The 18,635-nt window shown below is 44.0% G+C and overlaps 1 protein-coding gene across 1 annotated transcript in view; it reads right to left on the minus strand.

Moving 5' to 3' along the window:
• The window catches only part of LOC118423339 (formin-2-like), a 97,179-nt gene that overhangs the window by 21,794 nt on the left and 56,750 nt on the right, over positions 1–18,635 (minus strand). Inside the window, exon 23 of the mRNA XM_035831464.1 lies at positions 13,464–13,613. Within this exon, the coding sequence (XP_035687357.1) occupies positions 13,464–13,613 (150 nt within the window). The remainder of the gene's footprint in view (positions 1–13,463; positions 13,614–18,635) is intronic.

Here is an 18,635-nt window from a genome sequence, read left to right on the forward strand (position 1 = left end):
CAGGGATTATCTCACCATATACACCTCGGGGCGGGGCATTAACCCTTTATTGTTTATTGACTCCTTTAGTTGTTGACAGCTTATCACAGTCTGTAACATCTACTCTTCCAGGAGTAACAATTACACATAACACTTGGACACATAACATGCACAACATATAACATGTCATTCAAAAACATGCATGTGCCTTATCAAAGTTATGAAGTACAAGTTGTTAAATAGCTAACTTAAAGGTGTTTTGGCTACAGCTTTTTGTATCATTGACAAATGCATCAAAGGTCATGATTTAGTCTTTGTCCTCATCATAAGCTGCATGTTATTCCCCAGCAAACGACCACAAGAAAAGAGGAGAGGGAAGGAAACATACATTTCCAGGAGAAAATTAAAGAAAACACTGTCAGGTACTAGTGGACTTTGATGATACCAATGTGCAAACTTTCATCTGAAAATCTGTTTCCACATTACATGTAATTGGTTTTTCATATCATTAAACGAAATGGGAGAATCGAAGAGATAAGAAAAGTGCCCAAAGAAGGCCAGCAAAACATCAGTGGCAGCTAAAGATCCTTCACTAAACAGTAACTAGCAAAAGTGTAAACTGGAGTCAGTTTAGCTTGAATGAGCTGCAGTTGGAAGACTCTTCCACGGGTCACGACAGAGAAGACAGACGCTATACGTACAGTATTTACCAGTTCACAGTACCCCAGAAGTTCTCCTAGCTCTTTTCAATAAGCACAATGAACATTGGACCACGGCTTAACATCCCGTCCTAAGGACTGTGACCCTTTCCAGTAGCATGCATGTCGGGTAAGCCACATAGCCAGGATCCCGTCTGTCCTGTTCTTGGTCCAAAGGCATGTATGCTACACCAAGTGCTAAGTAATGTTCAATGTTTTATTTATTAAGGTTCTCGCGGGCAAACACACATTCACCCGAATTTTGACCTTATTACACACGTCAGGCTTACCAAAGCCACACAAAACACATAATAACAATAGCTGCATACAAACAACGACTTGTAGATTCCAGTTAACATGTGTATAACATACATAATAGATTAAAATCAACGTATTGGAAAACGGTACCGAGTTACAAGCAGTACAGGTAATGGCTAACAACAAGTGTTAATAGCACTACTGTGTAACCTTCTTGTTGTATAGACGGATGGTGCTATGGAGGAAGGACTTGCTGAGTCTCTTAGTACGGGCTTTTGGTAAACTGATTGTCCTAGAGTTTCTAAGTGTGCGTCCCGAACTTACTAAGTAAGTTGTCTAGAGGTTAAACAGCATCATGATGCTATGCTACTAGCAGGGCTCGAAATACTTTTTTCTGCATACCTGCACAGATGCAGGTAACATTGAAAATTACCTGCACCAGACAAATTTTACCTGCACCACTCAGAATTTAGGAAGTATGGATCATACTAAAATTGTTGAGTAATCATTTGCTATTTTTTCTTTTATAGTTTACAGTCAATGCAGCTAATAACAATCCTGGACCATATACACCTACATCATAAGACATTTATAAAACCCAGTACATGGACCAGTGCAGGTTAGGTGCAGGAAGACACCAAAAATACCTGCACAGCTCTAATTTTACCTGCTCTAACCTGCATAATTTTATGCAGGTGGTATTTTGAGCCCTGTACTAAAGGAGCCCATTCTAAATCTATTATACTGAGAAGGCCCAGCACAACTTTTACCGCCAAGACAACAGGGTCACCTGGGGTCAGCAGGCTTTATAGGCCAGGATATCTTATAAGCGTTATCTCCGGGATTTTCTGACAATATCGGCGGATCAGGACGTAATCCCCTCCACATCACAAACAAACCGTAACATTTATTACAATCCTGACCAGGCCCCCTCTCTTTCTCGGCCTGTTAAACGGACGAAGATTTTAATCATCCCCCGAGGGAATAATCAACTCTACCAGAAGGGGGATGTGGGAACCAATGATGCTTACAGGTCCATTCTTCTTTATGTCCCACTCATTGTTTGGAGGCCCATGATGCTGATTTTCCTTGTTAAATCTGTCATCTTAAGCACAGAAACTGTTTCTTGAACTTCTGAGTTCATCTGACTGGACAGCATTTTGTATTGTATATTGCTGAGTATTTTGTATCGTAATTTTTTTTAGCAGTTTATGTATAAGAGTCTGTATAGACTGACTAACAAAACTGGTAGTAGTAAGCATAGGAAAATACATTTCCATCAATTTCCTGACGCAAGGTTTAGATTTCTTGGACAGAAGGGGCAAAGTTATTTCCGTCCCAATTTCTGTTCTTATATTTTGTTATTTTCATGTATTTTAATCTGGACTCCAGGAAGGGTTAGCCTGGGTACCATCCGGAAAGTAGTTCAGTTCCGGTGTAAATTATACACTATATACAGTCACTTCTTGCTCTGACATTCAGTAACGTTATACACTATATACAGTCGCTTCTCTGCTGTTCCTTCTGTGATCCTTGGCCATGTTAACGTCTGGAATCATCCAAATTTTGGACGAGGGCGTTCAGCCTGATTGGTCCCTACACATGAGCAAATTAAGGAATCGGTTCGAACAGGCGTTCCAACACCTGAAACACTCTGTCCGCTTGTGGGAGGGCCTGTTGTCATCGAACGAGTGCTCTAGAACCTATTCCTTAATTCGCTCATTATCTGACGTTGGCACCAAGCCGTTTGAAGTGCAGGTCTCCAGACGGGTAGCAGAAGCGAACATAGAAGCGAACTACTACCGGGATGGTACCCAGGCTAAGGAATGGTATCACTGATGAAGATCCCAATAGACCATACCTAACCAAGAAGCCAATCTTAGATGGAGGGACCCTTTGATTTGGTATCCTGTGTCTCCATCTTCCTGTGTAGCCAGGAAGTGGGGAATGAGGGCTGCTGACAGTCACCTGCCTGCGTCCTGAGATGACTTTTGGTTCTTACTGATGAGGTGCACCTGTTTTGCTGTATCCACTGGTGCAGGTTGTTTTTACCGTTGCCAAGACAAAATGGATGCTATTGGTGTTTGTATGTTTGTGGATGAACAGCATATTAACTCAAAAAGCTATGAAATTTGGTATGTGTTTAGGTCCTATAAAAGAAATTGGTATGATATTGCAAAACAAACAACGGATTGTGAGTGAGTGCTTGCATACAGCTTTGTGCAAAAATAAACCACTGATGCTTTTGGTGTTTGTATGTTTTTGGATGAACAGCATATTTACTAAAAAAGCTATGAAATTTGGTATGTGTTTAGTTCCTTAAGAAATTAAGAAATTGACAATTATGTTGTCATATTGTGTACACGCTTTGCGCAAAAATAAACCACTGAAATGTGTCAAAATGACTAACACAAATTTCTCGGATACAATCTGCTTCATCAACCATCTGGTACAGGTAAGAGTAACCACGTCCTGTGTGCATGGAAGAAAAGATCCCTCCATCCCATGCACCCATGCATTGCAAGGCAAGCGTTTCAGTGTAAGCCCCATGGAACAGAGCATAACCGATAGTAATCTGGTATGTGTGACTAACCAGTGCTTTGTTACTTCAGGATTTATTTGTTTTGACTAACTTTTCCGTCTCCTTGCCATGGAAGACCGATCATTGCAATTATCTAATGGACGCCCCGGCAGAACGTTGCGGATGTGATCGCCAGTTTCTAATCGGACACGCCAGAAACAGGATGGAGAATTAGCCCTCGTGAAATCCGCTCGTCCGCCCGGAGAGAGCCCCGTGTCTTGCGCGGGCAAACGTCCACACAGCTCAAGCCGCTATGGCGTAATCTTGCTGGGGGGCGGAACAACAGCACGCCTTCCGTTCCCGAAGACTTTTTGTGAGCGTTAAGACGTGTTTTCCGGAGCATTGTGCCCACCTCTCAACAGAAAGCAGAAATTGCTTGTAACTTCCCCTTGTGGCAGGCCGGCTTTGGGAGAAGATCCCCAAAGCCGGGTGATTTAAGGGTAGGTTTGCGGCTAAGGCGACTTGAGTCTCTTTCCTCCCATGGATCAACACCACAGTCTCGTTGTCTCCTCTGCCCTATTTTTCTACATTTCATCACCGAAGAAGTTCCGCCTTTAAAAACACATTGGTCTAATGCTTCAGGAGTCAATATGGGATTTGTGCACCACAAACATCATGGCCTGGTTATTCAAGTACAAGTTGTTTTGTACCATGTATGCAAAATTGTGTATAAAGGCTTATAACACTCATTAGGACTTTAAACTGTATCTCTGTTATATATATGTTATCTGACCCTTGCCGCTTCCCTCATGACCTCAATGAAAAGCGATCTGCAGGCAGATTTGAGCTTTGATGAATAAACAAAGGTTCAAACAAACAAACAAACAAACAAAAAAAGAGCCGACCAAAACAGCAGGACTTCAAAGACTACACAAATCAGGACACTCTCCTCTGAGGTGTTTTCAGGGTGAGGGCACACAGTGGCTCTGGTGGATCAGAGTGTCAGGCCAGCATTCGAGAACAAACAAAGGGTCCAAAATCCTACTCCCAATACGACTTACAAACAAGACGCTACAATTCAAGACTGGTTTTCCTATTGGGTCAGTTGGTCTTCATTCTCAGTCAGTTGAGAATGTCTAAGTCTTGATGTTTCTGACTTGGGAAGGAAGAGATGCTGTCCAAGTCCTGTTCATGTGACCGTAAACTTCAAGTGAATCTTAGGTCTTAAGTCACAGTGAATCTTAATTCATAGTTAGGATAAACCTGTTCCTCAACAACTAGATCTCTTTTACATATCAATTTACAGCTAGAATATAAAAACCCTCTCCAACAAGATCCCTTCAGTGTCACTGACGAAAAGTAGTGGATGCTAGTTGAAACGTCTGACCGTTTCCGAAATCATTTCTAGTTGCTTGAGTAGTTGCTTTTTGGCATATCTTATTACCTGGATGTCTAACCTTCATTGACAAATCTCAGGTCTTTTTACATGGTGACTACTGAGTAAAACAGACACTTTTCTTTGAGGTGCAGATGTACTACAAGCAAAGGGAAATAATCATGCAAGAGCGCTGGACTCTTCAGGGGGCAACTTTAAGCAGCAGGTCTTGATGCTTGTAAAAGAGATTTCTTGTTCCTTTTCCATGGGAGCTTTTCTTCTCATTGGTTTTACAGGCATGACAAGGAACATTGCGGTAGCTCATCCTTGAAAGGGCAAAAAAAAAAGACCTTCCGAGTAATCGCCAGGATGTTACCTCAAACCCGAGATGAAGAAAAAAGATAAGTGTGTCGTCGACCCTACTCAGGTAGTGCAAAGTTTACCTGTTATGTAATGTACACCTTGCCCTTTTACTCAAACATTGCCTGCAGGTCCTGCCCCCAACTCAGGACACACCACATCTCCACATCATCAACTTCATCTACAAGTGACTTGCCCAAAGGCATATTACAAGTGGGTAGAGTTGAGAAACATACAGTCAAACCTGTCTATAGCGGCCACTCAAGGGACTGGAGAAATATGGCCACTATAGAGAGGTCGCCACTATAGAGGAAATGCTGATCAATGCATGTTGACATTGTGTTTATCACACTTGTTTATATATATATGTTTATGTTTCCTAGTAGAAGGCTTTATATAAGCAAAGTGCCCTTTTTTGTCTAGTACTCATAAAATCTACGGGAATAGAATATCTAAAAAAGTTGGGTAAAGTTGTGGGAGCACAGCATGCCCAGTAGTAACAGAGTTGCACCAGCAGCTTATCAAGAGCGGGAAAGTCTTATCTCCTGTTTACCCCTGCCCGCTACCTGAAGTGCGCTGTTAGAGGTGAATGTTTACACGGCGCGCCTTTGTTGTTCGGGCCCTTAGCCGCAGAAGTGCTCTTGACTCCTGGGCCGCCGAGGGTCAACAACGTTGATGGGGAAAAGCGCAAGCCTAACGCTAACGGTACTCTGGCTCAATGGACACAAGAGTGACACTGATACACATGTACACCTCTCTCTTCGTGTAGCTTTGATGGGGAAAGCGCAAGCCTAATGCTAACGGTACTCTGGCTCAGTGGACACAAGAGCAACACTGATACACATGTACACCTCTCTCCTCATGTAGCTTTGGTGGGGAAAGCACAAGCCTAATGCTAACGGTACTCTAGCTCAGTGGACACAAGAGCAACACTGATACACATGTACACCTCTCTCTTCAGGTACCTTTGATGGGGAAAGCGCAAGCCTGATGCTAACGGTACTCTGGCTCAGTGGACACAAGAGCAACACTGATACACATGTACACCTCTCTCTTCATGTACCTTGGATGGGGAAAGCACAAGCCTAATGCTAACGGTACTCTGGCTCAGTGGACACAGGAGCAACACTGATACACATGTACACCTCTCTCTTCATGTATCTTTGATGGGGAAGCACAAGCCTAATACTAACGGTACTCTGGCTCAGTGGACACAAGAGCAACACTGATACACATGTACACCTCTCTCTTCATGTAGCTTTGATGGGGAAAGCGCAAGCCTAATGCTAACGGTACTCTGGCTCAGTGGACACAAGAGCGACACTGATACACATGTACACCTCTCTCTTCATGTAGCTTTGATGGGAAAAGCACAAGCCTAATGCTAACGGTACTCTGGCTCAATGGACACAAGAGCAACACTGATACACATGTACACCTCTCTCTTCAGGTACCTTTGATGGGGAAAGCGCAAGCCTAATGCTAACGGTACTCTGGCTCAATGGACACAAGAGCAACACTGATACACATGTACACCTCTCTCTTCAGGTACCTTTGATGGGGAAAGCGCAAGCCTAATGCTAACGGTACTCTGGCTCAGTGGACACAAGAGCAACACTAATACACATGTACACCTCTCTCTTCATGTAGCTTTGATGGGGAAAGCGCAAGCCTAATGCTAACGGTACTCTGGCTCAGTGGACACAAGAGCAACACTAATACACATGTACACCTCTCTCTTCATGTAGCTTTGATGGTGAAAGCGCAAGCCTAATGCTAACGGTACTCTGGCTCAATGGACACAAGAGCAACACTGATACACATGTACATCTCTCTCTTCATGTAGCTTTGATGGGGAAAATGCAAGCCTAATGCTAACGGTACTCTGGCTCAATGGACACAAGAGCAACACTGATACACATGTACACCTCTCTCTTCATGTAGCTTTGATGGGGAAAGCGCAAGCCTAATGCTAACGGTACTCTGGCTCAGTGGACACAAGAGCAACACTGATACACATGTACACCTCTCTCTTCATGTAGCTTTGATGGGGAAAGCGCAAGCCTAATGCTAACGGTACTCTGGCTCAATGGACACAAGAGCAACACTGATACACATGTACACCTCTCTCTTCGTGTACTGTTCGCTTTGCCTCTTACAAAGTCATGTACGCATTCAACAGTCGCTGTAGATCACTCGGTTCAAGAAAATCCTGCAAGAATGCTGCATTCGATTTTGTGCACTCACAACTATGAACTAGCTGTCCTGCCTTCTTGTATCACTCTGTTTTAAAAAGGGTAAAAAGGAAGAGGTAGGGATGGAAAAATGTAAAGCTGGAGACAGCCTTGGGAGGAGATCTAACTGAAAACTATAAGTGATTTCTATCAATCAATAATTGGCATCGCTTTGTGTCTTGGTTAAGTTACTGTTAGTAGTGTTTGCTTTCATAATTATGTACCTGTTCGTACCCCCGGTAGTGTCTGTACCCCCAGTAGTGTCCGTACCCCCAGTAGTGTTCGTACCCCCAGTAGTGTTCGTACCCCCAGGAGTGTCCATACCCCAGTAGTGTCCGTACCCCCAGTAGTGTTCGTACCCCCAGTAGTGTCTGTACCCCCATTAGTGTCTGTATCCCAGTAGTGTCTGTAACACCAGTAGTGTCTGTACCAACTCAAGTTATTAAGTCCCTGACTACCTGTATCCCTAAACGACCAACATTTCTTATCAGATAAGGGTTGCTTGTTAGGCTGTTAGGGTCCTGACGTCGCGCAGCACAAAAGTTCCAAAGAGACGGCAGCGAGAGGACGGCCAGCACGAGACGCAAAGTCTGACGGCGCCCTGTCAACAGAGCCTCCAGCCACTTATGTCCCTAACATCACATCGCAGCGATCCTGTCTCCATTACACCTCAGGGCTCGAAATACTTTTTTCTGAATACCTGCACTGGTGCAGGTAACATTGAAAATTACCTGCACCAGGCAAATTTAACCTGCACCAGTCTGAATTTAGGAAGTTTGGATCATGCTAAAATTGTTGTAGAACCATTGCTATTTTTTCTTTTTTTTATACTTTATAGATGGTAACAGTGAATACAGCTTACAACAATCCACATACACATACATCATAGGACATTTATGTATAAAACCCAGTACATGGACTACTGCAGGTTAGGTGCAGGTGTGTTTCAGAAATACCTGCACAGCTCCAATTTTACCTGCACTAACCTGCATATGCAGGTGGTATTTCGAGCCCTGCACCTTATCAGGCCCGTCTGAGCCGACAGTTTGTAAGTGCTTCAGTTTGGAGCCAGCCGAGAGAGAGAGTGGAGACTTCTGTCTACGGCCGCGCACCTGTCAACAGATCCCGTATCCATCGTCACGCACTGTTTGTATCATCGCACAAGCTGTAACTATGGGGCTGGAGTTACTGTATGTTTGCTGTTACAAAATATATTTACAGAACTGTAGCTATTGTGTTTTGGACATGATTGGTCATGATTTTTTGAGTGGTAGATAGCTCTTGGAAGAAAGAGTAAAGTGTGTAACTATATGTAGGTTTTGAGCCCCCAAAGTTTTTCTTCTGGGACTTGGAGTTATTTTATATGTTTGCTGTTACAAAATACATTCAGGTAAAACTGTAGCTTCATGTATATGAGTAACGTATTGCCTACTAATATGATTAGAGTGCAGACTGGGTAAACTGGTAGATATTCCATTAATGCATTGGCACAAAGATACATTCACATATCAATATATGCTAGGAATCTTACACAGCAAAACAAATAAAATGAAATGTTGATTGATATATTGTGTTTTGGACATGATTGGTCATGATTTTGAAGTGGTAGATAGCTCTTGTAAGAAAGAGTAAGGCATGTACTATGTCATGTAGGTTTTGAGCCACAAAGTTTTTTTTCTGGACTGTAGCGTAGGATTCAAATTTGTTTGGTCCACAATCATGAATAGTCCACTGGTAGTGATCTGTGTGTTGAACTCTTTCAGTGCTAAGCAGAGAATGCAGCATGTACCATTTTTAAAGTCTTTGGTACGATTCAGCCGGGAATCGAACTCATGACCAACTGACACTCTACCCACTTGGCCACTGCACTGGTTGTGTTACCAATCCAACAGGTGTCAAAAAGCACACCAACCAAAACGTGCACATCAGATACATGTATTTTGGGTAAGCAAGCACTCTCTCAGCCCCATTTGACTTACTATGTGATAAGTAGAGCACTTTTGTGTTTCAAAGATGGAGATCACTCAGAATTTGTTGCTAAACACTAGTAATAAAGGGCTGAAAGGTGCGTCAGCAAGCTACAGCCTATGCTACTGGCTACCCATCGACCAAGAACATCCGGAAAATCACAGGTAAAACGTATCTAGGGTTTTATCACTCGATCATTTGGGAAGAGATTTTTTAAAACTTTAGATGTAAGTACCCAGCCTATAATTTAGACTTATTGTGGACAAAAGTTTTATATTTCAAGCGGATGCTCTTTGCATTTGTCTTCCAAATCAAAATTGTTATTTTACCTCGTTTCTTTGTACAACGTTTCTTTATTCGGCTGATATCCTTTTACAAAATGTAGCTCTTGGAATCTTTTCCTCCTTGTCATCTGACACACATCCGACCTCCCGATCACCGGCTACAGTACTTTGGCACCACATCTTTCATCTCCCCGTTTCAAAGTGTCTTTTATCTTTCCAATGTCTCAGAGCGCAAACAGGGAAGTGGTTGATGTCGGATATCAAAGGACACACAGACAAGTGGAGGGGACACTGAGGACTCCTGTCTCTGGGTTCCTGATAGCTTCCGAACTGAAGATACTAGATCGTCATGAAAGCGTTAACATGTCCTCTTATCTACATGGGGATTGCAGACACTTGATAAAGGGGGATACATGAAGTATGAACAACAGGTTTTTATCATTTTGCATAATTAAAGTTCATCAGATTTTTCACTTCCCATCTTTCTAAAAATCTAAGTTATCAGACTTAGTGTCCTATCTTCTTTTTCATGGTAAATCCATCCCTCTGCATCAAATTTTTCGATGTATTGAGGTTCGAGTTAGGGTATTCTAATCATATTTAACTTCCCCTGAGTACATACAAGAAAGTGGCTGATGTCAGATATGAAAAGACACACACAGACAAGTGAAGGACATGTGGAGACACTGAGGACTCCTTCCGAGCTAAAGATATGAGATCTTCATCGCAGTATAAACATTTGCTGCTCTGTACACAAGCATCGGACACACTGGATCAGATAAAGGCACAAATTACAAATTCTGAAGTGAGACGGATGTTCGCTATTGGCTACAAGAGAGGCGACGTTGGCGGCAGAAAACGGAGGGGATACAAAGTTTACGGAGGGAACTCCCCTCCTGACTTCTATGGCCTACTCAAGCCCGTTCCTGCTTCCTGTTGTTGGTGGACAAATAGCTCCCGATGGTGCTCCAAAATGCAAGCAGGAAGACTCCGGGTCTCTCCAGAGGTAAATGAGCCGGCACATTGCCTGTCGTCAAAGGGGACGGAGACCTTCCTCTCTGCCGTGGCGGTAGTACGCTAGTGCTCGAAATACTTTCTTCAGCCAGGAGGAGATGGGTAGACAGTGTCAATGAAGATCTTAGGAAACTGCAAAAAGCCAACCCCCTTGACAGAGACGGATTGAGGGAAGCAATTAGATCAAAAATACTTGGCGATACGTCCAACCTCTGCAAGACAGGGAAGAACGGACGCTAAACCGGATAGTGAGTAAGTGAGTGAGTGAGGCGACAACCTTTAAGTCCAAAGCCAGGTTGCACCATCAACATTTCAGGATGCCTAACTTCCAAGTTATCACTTTCTTCAAATCAGCCTCTTATCCATTATCATTTCTTCTAGTTACAATATAACTAGTACGTTTTATCTTTTTAAGTTATCAAGAAATATAAAAGTATGGGTGTGGGGAAAGCAGTGTTCCAACTGCAAGATTTCAGGTTGCACACTAGGCAATCTGAGTTTAAATGAAGTTGCGCCAAGCAAAACGTGGTTGCATTTTGCAAGTGTGTAAGTGGGTATTTCGAGCACTGCGTAGAGGGCACTGACTCCGTCCGCGCGCTCTGTTGTCCCCACCACTTAACTCCATGCACGTGTGCCCATCGCTGATATGTCTTGTTTGTTTGCAAATAGCGGACGGTGCTTGTGGCAGCAGCCAGAGGTGGAAAGCAAACAGGAACACAAGTGGCTCTGGAGCCGGCGGGAAGAGCCTGGACGCCTCTCCGTAACATTTCTAGCATGATCCACGCATTTTCCGCGAGTCACCGGCCATGATTGATCTCCGAACATTCCTGCTTCTTTTTGAAAAGAAGATCTCCATGGCTCAGCCCAAACTAATTCTGTTTCTTTGTTCCCGGATCTTAAACAAAAATCAAACGATACCTGGAAGATGAACATACCGTTGAAACAGAGTCTGAGGGGAATGTTTGAGTACCACCTACATGTATAATATGGATTGTATAATATGGATTGAGTTGTTCCCCTATCCTTTGCACAGTTCCAGGGGGAGAAAACAGGTTCAAACCTTCTCCGGCCAGACCTACACCTCTGTTTTTAAACTGTCTTGCTTCATTTCCACTTCAAAACAAGCTGAGAACAAACTTTAAAGACGTTGGCCAAACAGAAGAACTAACAGTCGAGCACTTCACAACGATTGCTCACAATGGGTCTCTCCTCAAACACGTGTGATGCTATCTTCCTGCCGTGCGCATTGTCCTCACGCCGTTTGGTGGCACCAAGACAAGGCTTGTCCAAACTGTCTGTGCTTGCCAAGACGGTGGCAGTCAATGGGGCAGTCTGCAGGTTTGGATATGGGAAAGGGAAGAAGCTATGCCCCGGAGTGGGAGAGGCGTACCGGGGCAGGGGTGTCGGGAATATCTCGAATATCTCCTCATTGTCTGGCCGGGGAGGGTGAAGAGCCGGGTCAGTCCGCACGCATTCCCAGCATACACGGGCCCTGGTCTGCTACATCACCGTGGATAAACAGCATTTTTCCCGTTTTGTCGCGTCCAGACGGTTCTGCGCGAGGCGCAAATAGCTGGCATCCCCCGGAGGTAAAGTTACTCGGGACGGACGTGATTCGGTCACGTCTTTCAACACCTGTAAGATTCCAAAACTCTGCGCTTCATTCAGGTCTTTTACCATTGCCTCGCTTCATTCTGTGCTTTTACCTTTGCCTCACTAGAGTGTGTGGAGACTTTGAATAAAATGATGCATTTGTATCTGTTTACAAGGTCTTTGATTGAGGTGCATGATGCTTTTTCATGTAGCTAGTGGTGAAGCAATGCCACTACTTGGGACGGACGTGATTTGGGCATGTCTTTTAACACCTGTAAGATTCCAAAACTCTGAGCTTTATTCAGGTCTTTTAGGCCTCTTAGGCCTCTTTCAGGCCTCACTAGTGGCAATCCTTGCTAGTGGAGATGCCCAGTGTAAGGAGACTGTAAATAAATGATGATGCATTTGTATGTGTATAAAAGGTCACTTAAGGTGGAGCAGATGCTTTCTCATGTAGCTAGTGGTGAAGCAATGCCACTGCGCTTAGTGGCCCCTGATTCCAAAACTCCGTTGCCTCACTAGTGGAGATGCCCAGTGTTTGGAGAAATAAATGAGGAATTTGCATCTGTATAAAAGTTAAAGCAGTCATCTTTGATTGAGGTGAAGCATGATGCTTTTTCATGTAGCTCTCCATCTTCATGTCTACCTTGCCCCCCAAAATGACCAGGAGGTCAAGGGACTAGGTAGGTACATGTAGGTAGGTAGGTGGTAAAGCAATGCCGCTGCGCTTAGTGGCTCCTGCTTTGGCCAAGCACACCAGGTCACCACTTCTCTTCACGATAAGTGCGTTGGGCTCTTTTACAATAAATTACATGCAGAGTAAAAAAGGCAGTGACAAAGGCTCACTGAAACCATCCTGAACATAACAACACCATCCTCGAGGGAGAGCAGATGGTGCGAGCGTTGTGTGAAAGTGACAATACATATCAGATCCTCTCCATGATTATCCTTAAACTGTGACCAAGGCTGCCATCTATACAACACCCTTGTGCCTTGTGACCTGTGTAACCTTTGACCAACAGGTCGTGTTACTACCCTATAGGACTGAAGAAAGATGGCGGATGCAAACTGAAAGCTTCTCACCACAGCTTCTATTTGTGAAGCATAACAGGTCAATAATAGTGGCGTTATACATGTTCATGAATAAACAAAGGTTCAAACAAACAAAATCCTACTCACTTTTTCTTGGCGTGCTTGTTCTGCTCCTTCTTCCAGATGTCCTTGAAGTCCCTGCAGAAGGCGGTCCAGAGGCTGAAGAAGTAGGGCGGGGTCACCTCCGTGTCTCCAGGGCGCGGCCGCACGCCGAAGAAGATCACAACCTGCTGGAACCTGAGGAGGGGCGAACAGAGGTTTGAGACCCCATTTAATCTGAGGAGGGACGAACGGAGGTGTGAGACCACCTGATGGAACCTGAGGAGGGACGAACGGAGGTTTGAGACCACCTTTAATCTGAAGAGGGATGAACGGAGGTTTGAGACCACCTTTAATCTAAGGAGGGACAAACGGAGGTGTGAGACCACATTTCATCTGAGGAGGGATGAACGGAAATTTGAGACCACCTAATGGAACCTGAAGAGGGAGGAACAGAGGTTTGAGACCACCTTTAATCTGAGGAGGGAGGAACGGAGGTTTGAGACCACCTTTAATCTGAGGAGGGAGGAACGGAGGTTTGAGACCACCTTTAATCTGTGGAGGGACGAACGGAGGTTTCAGAATAAGACAATCTTTCATCGTCAATGAAGGATAGACATCCAGGTAAAAAGATACGTCAAACAGCAATGTCCATTACTCATTGACAAGCAACTGCGACATCCTCTATCTTCCTCTACTGACAAAAGTTAGTGGATGCTACTTGGAAACGTCTGACCATTTCCAAAGTCATATCCAGTTGGTTGAGTAACAGCTTTTGGGCCTACGATAAACTGTAAGTGCATTGGCTATTGAACACTATACTTTGATTGGCCAATATAGTAAGTGCTAGGCGGCATCCTTAATCAAGCGTAAAGAACTGTCTGGACCCTTCACGGAGACCGCCCCCATTCCGTTGAACACGGAGGTGTGAACAGTCGCGTGATGAACCCTGCGTCACCCCGCGTGTCACTGGGGGAACGCGCACCTCTGGGCTAAGGGTGACTTCACACATCCAGCACAACGACACACAGACACCCGGGGGATTATGTCCCTCTCTTTGAAGTTAAGCTACCGAGAAAAGGGGCTTAGATCAGCCTCCTTTCTTACACCACACAAATCTAAACTTGATGTTGCCAACGGCATCCCGGAGTTCCTGATGCTGAACAGCTAGCCCCCTCAAAGTCTGATTAAAGAAAAAAGAAATCTTTATTGACGCGACAAAAGCACAGCGACTTTCGTAAGGTCTACATGTAAAACAACTACTTACAGTACAACTAAACAGGTTGTAACAATGGGAGGTAAAAGGTGGGGATGGGAGGAGAGGGCTGGGCTCCACCTCCCAATTCTGTGACCTGAACATGCTGGATAAAAGCTCACTGCCCTTACAGTCTTAGAAGAGCCATGGGACTACCTCTACCTACAAATTTACTTCAAACTCAGCAAAGTTAATAGTAATGGAACCGTTAAATTTATACTATTGAGCAACTTGCATCACTCCAGTCACATCCCAAAGGCTGAATTGGTGTTGTAACATCACAATATGAAATAAACGTATTAGATCAATATCTATAAAAGGCAAATCATTAGAAATAGAGATACCTAAAATCAGCATAGTAGGTGCAAACGTATATTACATGATGTCAACTTGAGTGCAGCAAAGTTGGCACCTCCTATTCACAGCATCCATCCGACCATTAAGACCACCCAAAAAATGAGGGTTAAAATCCCGTCATGCTACCGATCTTGGTAAATGCATTTTACACGACTTTCCTCACTCCACCCAGGTGTAAAAGTGGGTGCCTAACTTTGGTTTTGAAGGTAAAAGGCGGTGGGAGGAGTGCTACCCCACTACCGTGCCCTAGACACAGTGGATGGAACTACCGTTACCTACTTCCTAAACTCTGAGCAAAGTTGATTTGAATGCAGCAAAGTTGACACCCCCTATATCCACAGCATTGTGTGCCATCCCACCGTTTAAGACCACCCAAAAAGAACGAGGGATTTCATCAGCCTCTGGAGCTTTGGTGGCCAATATCAGGGTTAATCCACACTGATCCTCGCCGAACTGCAGACAAGCGTGCACGAGTCTTGGCGCACACGTCTGAGGGAGTCTTCGCCACCTGTTAGCGTCCCTCACCTTCAACGAAGCCAAGGTCATGTGAAGGTTAGGGCTTCTTAGATTTTGAGTAACTTAGAAAAACTTGGCGGGTTGCTGTACTCTGAAATTTGACTATTGCTGTTCTTTGTGCAACTGCTAATTAACTGTCTTGATGTGATTTAGCCTCTGGCTGCAAGTTTCTACTTATATTATTTTGATTGATTTATTGATTGATTGACTGAATGATTGCAAACAAGAGGTAAATGCAGGATCAACATTGACAAGCATGCACAAGTCTTAAATTCTATCAACTGCATGACTACCTGATATGCCTTTGAACTTCAACTACAAATGTACAGCCATATAAAGTCCGTTTTTTGGATTATTCTTGTAGCATCACTTTCACGAAACTTCAGCATTTGCTAAGAGGTGAAAAATGTAGAAGTAAGGAGTAAACATATATTATCTTCTTGGTATTGGAAACTTAACAATTAATATTAATACATAATTAATAATTAATACATTAGTATATTCAGGAACAAGACAAAGCCAATAATCTAACAGAACTTAAAGATTCCTAATGAATTTTGTTTTATGAAACTCAAAGAAGCCAGTAAAGAATATGAAGGCTTATATATATAATAGAATATCATCCTTTTCCCAATTGAGATTCTATCCTACATGCACATGTATGTCTCCCACATTGCTATGACCATACGGAAAGTTGAGCTCTCTACCGTGCAATTTCTGTGTGACAAATACGGCCACTTCTTCGCGGTTGTTGGTACGCGCGGAATACCGCTTTCACTCAGGAATAGCCAAGTGTTTACCCTTGTACAAGTTCAGCACCGTTAACAGGCGATTAGGTGTCAACGGGCTGACAGCAGCGGCTCAAGCTCTCTCTAGGCTGCAGCAATTTGATTGGTTGGTTCTCATCTGACTTAGAAAAAATATCATGCAGAAATGCGAAAAAAAATCTGAAGAGCAAGTCTGCAAGGAAAGTTCAGTTCATCCTCTTGGAGGTGACACCAGTGTCTCCACTCGTTTCTGTTCAGCATTACTGATCGGAGTTCGTTGGCCTCCAGACCTGTTTCCTCAAGCATCAGCTTCCTGAGTGTGGCCGAAGGGCGGCCACGCCTGCGCGGCTCGTTTGGCTCCCAGAGCAAGACCTGACCTGCCATTTCCTCATGGCGCACCACGTGACCTGCCAGACGCAATCTTCGACTGCGGACAACAGCCGATACTTGCGGCAGGGGACCATAAAGTTCTTTGTTGGAGATGTGGCTCCTCCAAGAAACATCAAGGGCAGCACGAAGCATGCGTGTGTAGTTCCCATCAAGTTGTGTACATAGAGATTTTGTTAGAGTCCATGAATCAGCTCCATAGAGGAGAATTGCTTCAACGCATGTCTTGAAGACTTTGAGTTTGGTAGATTTTGGTACTGGGGCTTTCCATACTTTTGTCAGGGCATTGGAAGCACCCCACGCTTGTGCAATACGACACTTCACGTCGTGGGCTGTGTTGCCATAGCTGCCTAGGTACTTAAAATCTCCGACTTGTTCGATGGTAGAGCCGTCACTAGTCAGTAGAGGGTCGGACCCAGGTTGGGGGTTAAGGTGCATGTACTTGGTCTTAAGTGCATTCAGACAGAGACCAATTTCCTTGGTGGCGTGGCAAGGAAAGACTGAGGGGAAAGAAGTCTACAATGTAACAAAAAGTTTCAGGGGGTTGATATACCATGGGAGCTGGTTTCTGAGAGCATTTTGGTCTTGCTTCTTTTCTATTGCAAGATGTCAGAGACTCAAGGCAAAAATTGGTATTTTCTGCTTTGGCCATATTTGTGGGCGATTGATTGAAAGAATTTTCCTCACAGCCCTAATTTCATGTTGTTCTCTTTCTTAAGTTTATTTGTTTGAACCTTTATTTATTCATGAAAGCTCAAATCGGCCTGCAGGCCGCTTTTCATTGAGGTCATGAGGGAAGAGGCAAGGGTCCTATTAGTCTATATAGTATTACACGATTTACATACATACAAAGTACATGATAAAAACTACTACGTGATTCAAGTCTGTTCATTTTGACCTTTCCCAAAGTTAAAGGTAAAGTTTCTGTTTCTTCTTTTACACTTTAAAATGTCCGGAACCAACAGAAGGAACTGGGGCGGCCCCTGCCTTCTGTTTTGGCTTTTTGTGGTTATATACCATGGAAGCTAGCTGGTGTCTGAGAGCATTTTGGTTTTGTCTTGCTTCTTTTCTGTTGCAAGAGGTCTGTGACACAAGGCAAAAAATTGGTGTTCCCATATTTTCTGCTTTGGCTGTATTTGTGGGCGATTGGTTGAAAGAGTTTCCCTCACAGCTCTAATTTTCATGTTGTTCTCTTTCTTCTTCTACACTTTAACCCCTTAACTGCCAAACCCGGATATATCCGGCACACATATACAGGCCCTGTGTGCCGCGACCGGATATATCCGGGATAGCGTATTCCCCCGAAGTAGCAGCTTTGCACGTGTGAAGCGCACGAACCCCGGAAGTTAGGGACTTCGGCCTTGTTCGGGGGTTTCAACCCTGGCACTGACAGCATTTTATAGTGCTGAAACTCTGGCAGTTTAAATGTTAAAATGTCTGGGAACCTACAGAAGGAACTGGGGCAGCCTCTGCCTTCTGTTTTGGCTATTTGTGGTTATATACCATGGAAGCTGGTTTCTGAGAGCATTTTGGTTTTGTCTTGCTTCTTTTCTATTGCAAGATGTCAGAGACACAAGGCAAAGAATTGGTGCGCCCGTATTTTCTGCTTTGGCTATTTGTGGGTGATTGGTTAAAAGAGTTTCCCTCACAGCCCTAATTTTGTGTTGTTCTCTTTCTTAAGTTAAAGTTAAAGTTTCTGTTTCTTCTTTTACACTTTAAAATGTCCAGAACCTACATAAGGAACTGGGGTGGCCCCTGCATGTTTTGGCTATTTGTGGGGGATTGGTCCAAACGTGCAGTCCTTATTTCATGTTGTTCTCTTTCTTCTTGAAATTCTTAATTTACACTTTAAAATGTCCGGAACCTACAGAAGGAACTGGGGCAGCCTCTGCCTTCTGTTTTGGCTATTTGTGGGGGATCGGTCCAAACGTGCAGTCC

This window comes from Branchiostoma floridae, chromosome 1 (genome assembly GCF_000003815.2).
Source record: "Branchiostoma floridae strain S238N-H82 chromosome 1, Bfl_VNyyK, whole genome shotgun sequence".
Taxonomy (NCBI): domain Eukaryota; kingdom Metazoa; phylum Chordata; class Leptocardii; order Amphioxiformes; family Branchiostomatidae; genus Branchiostoma; species Branchiostoma floridae.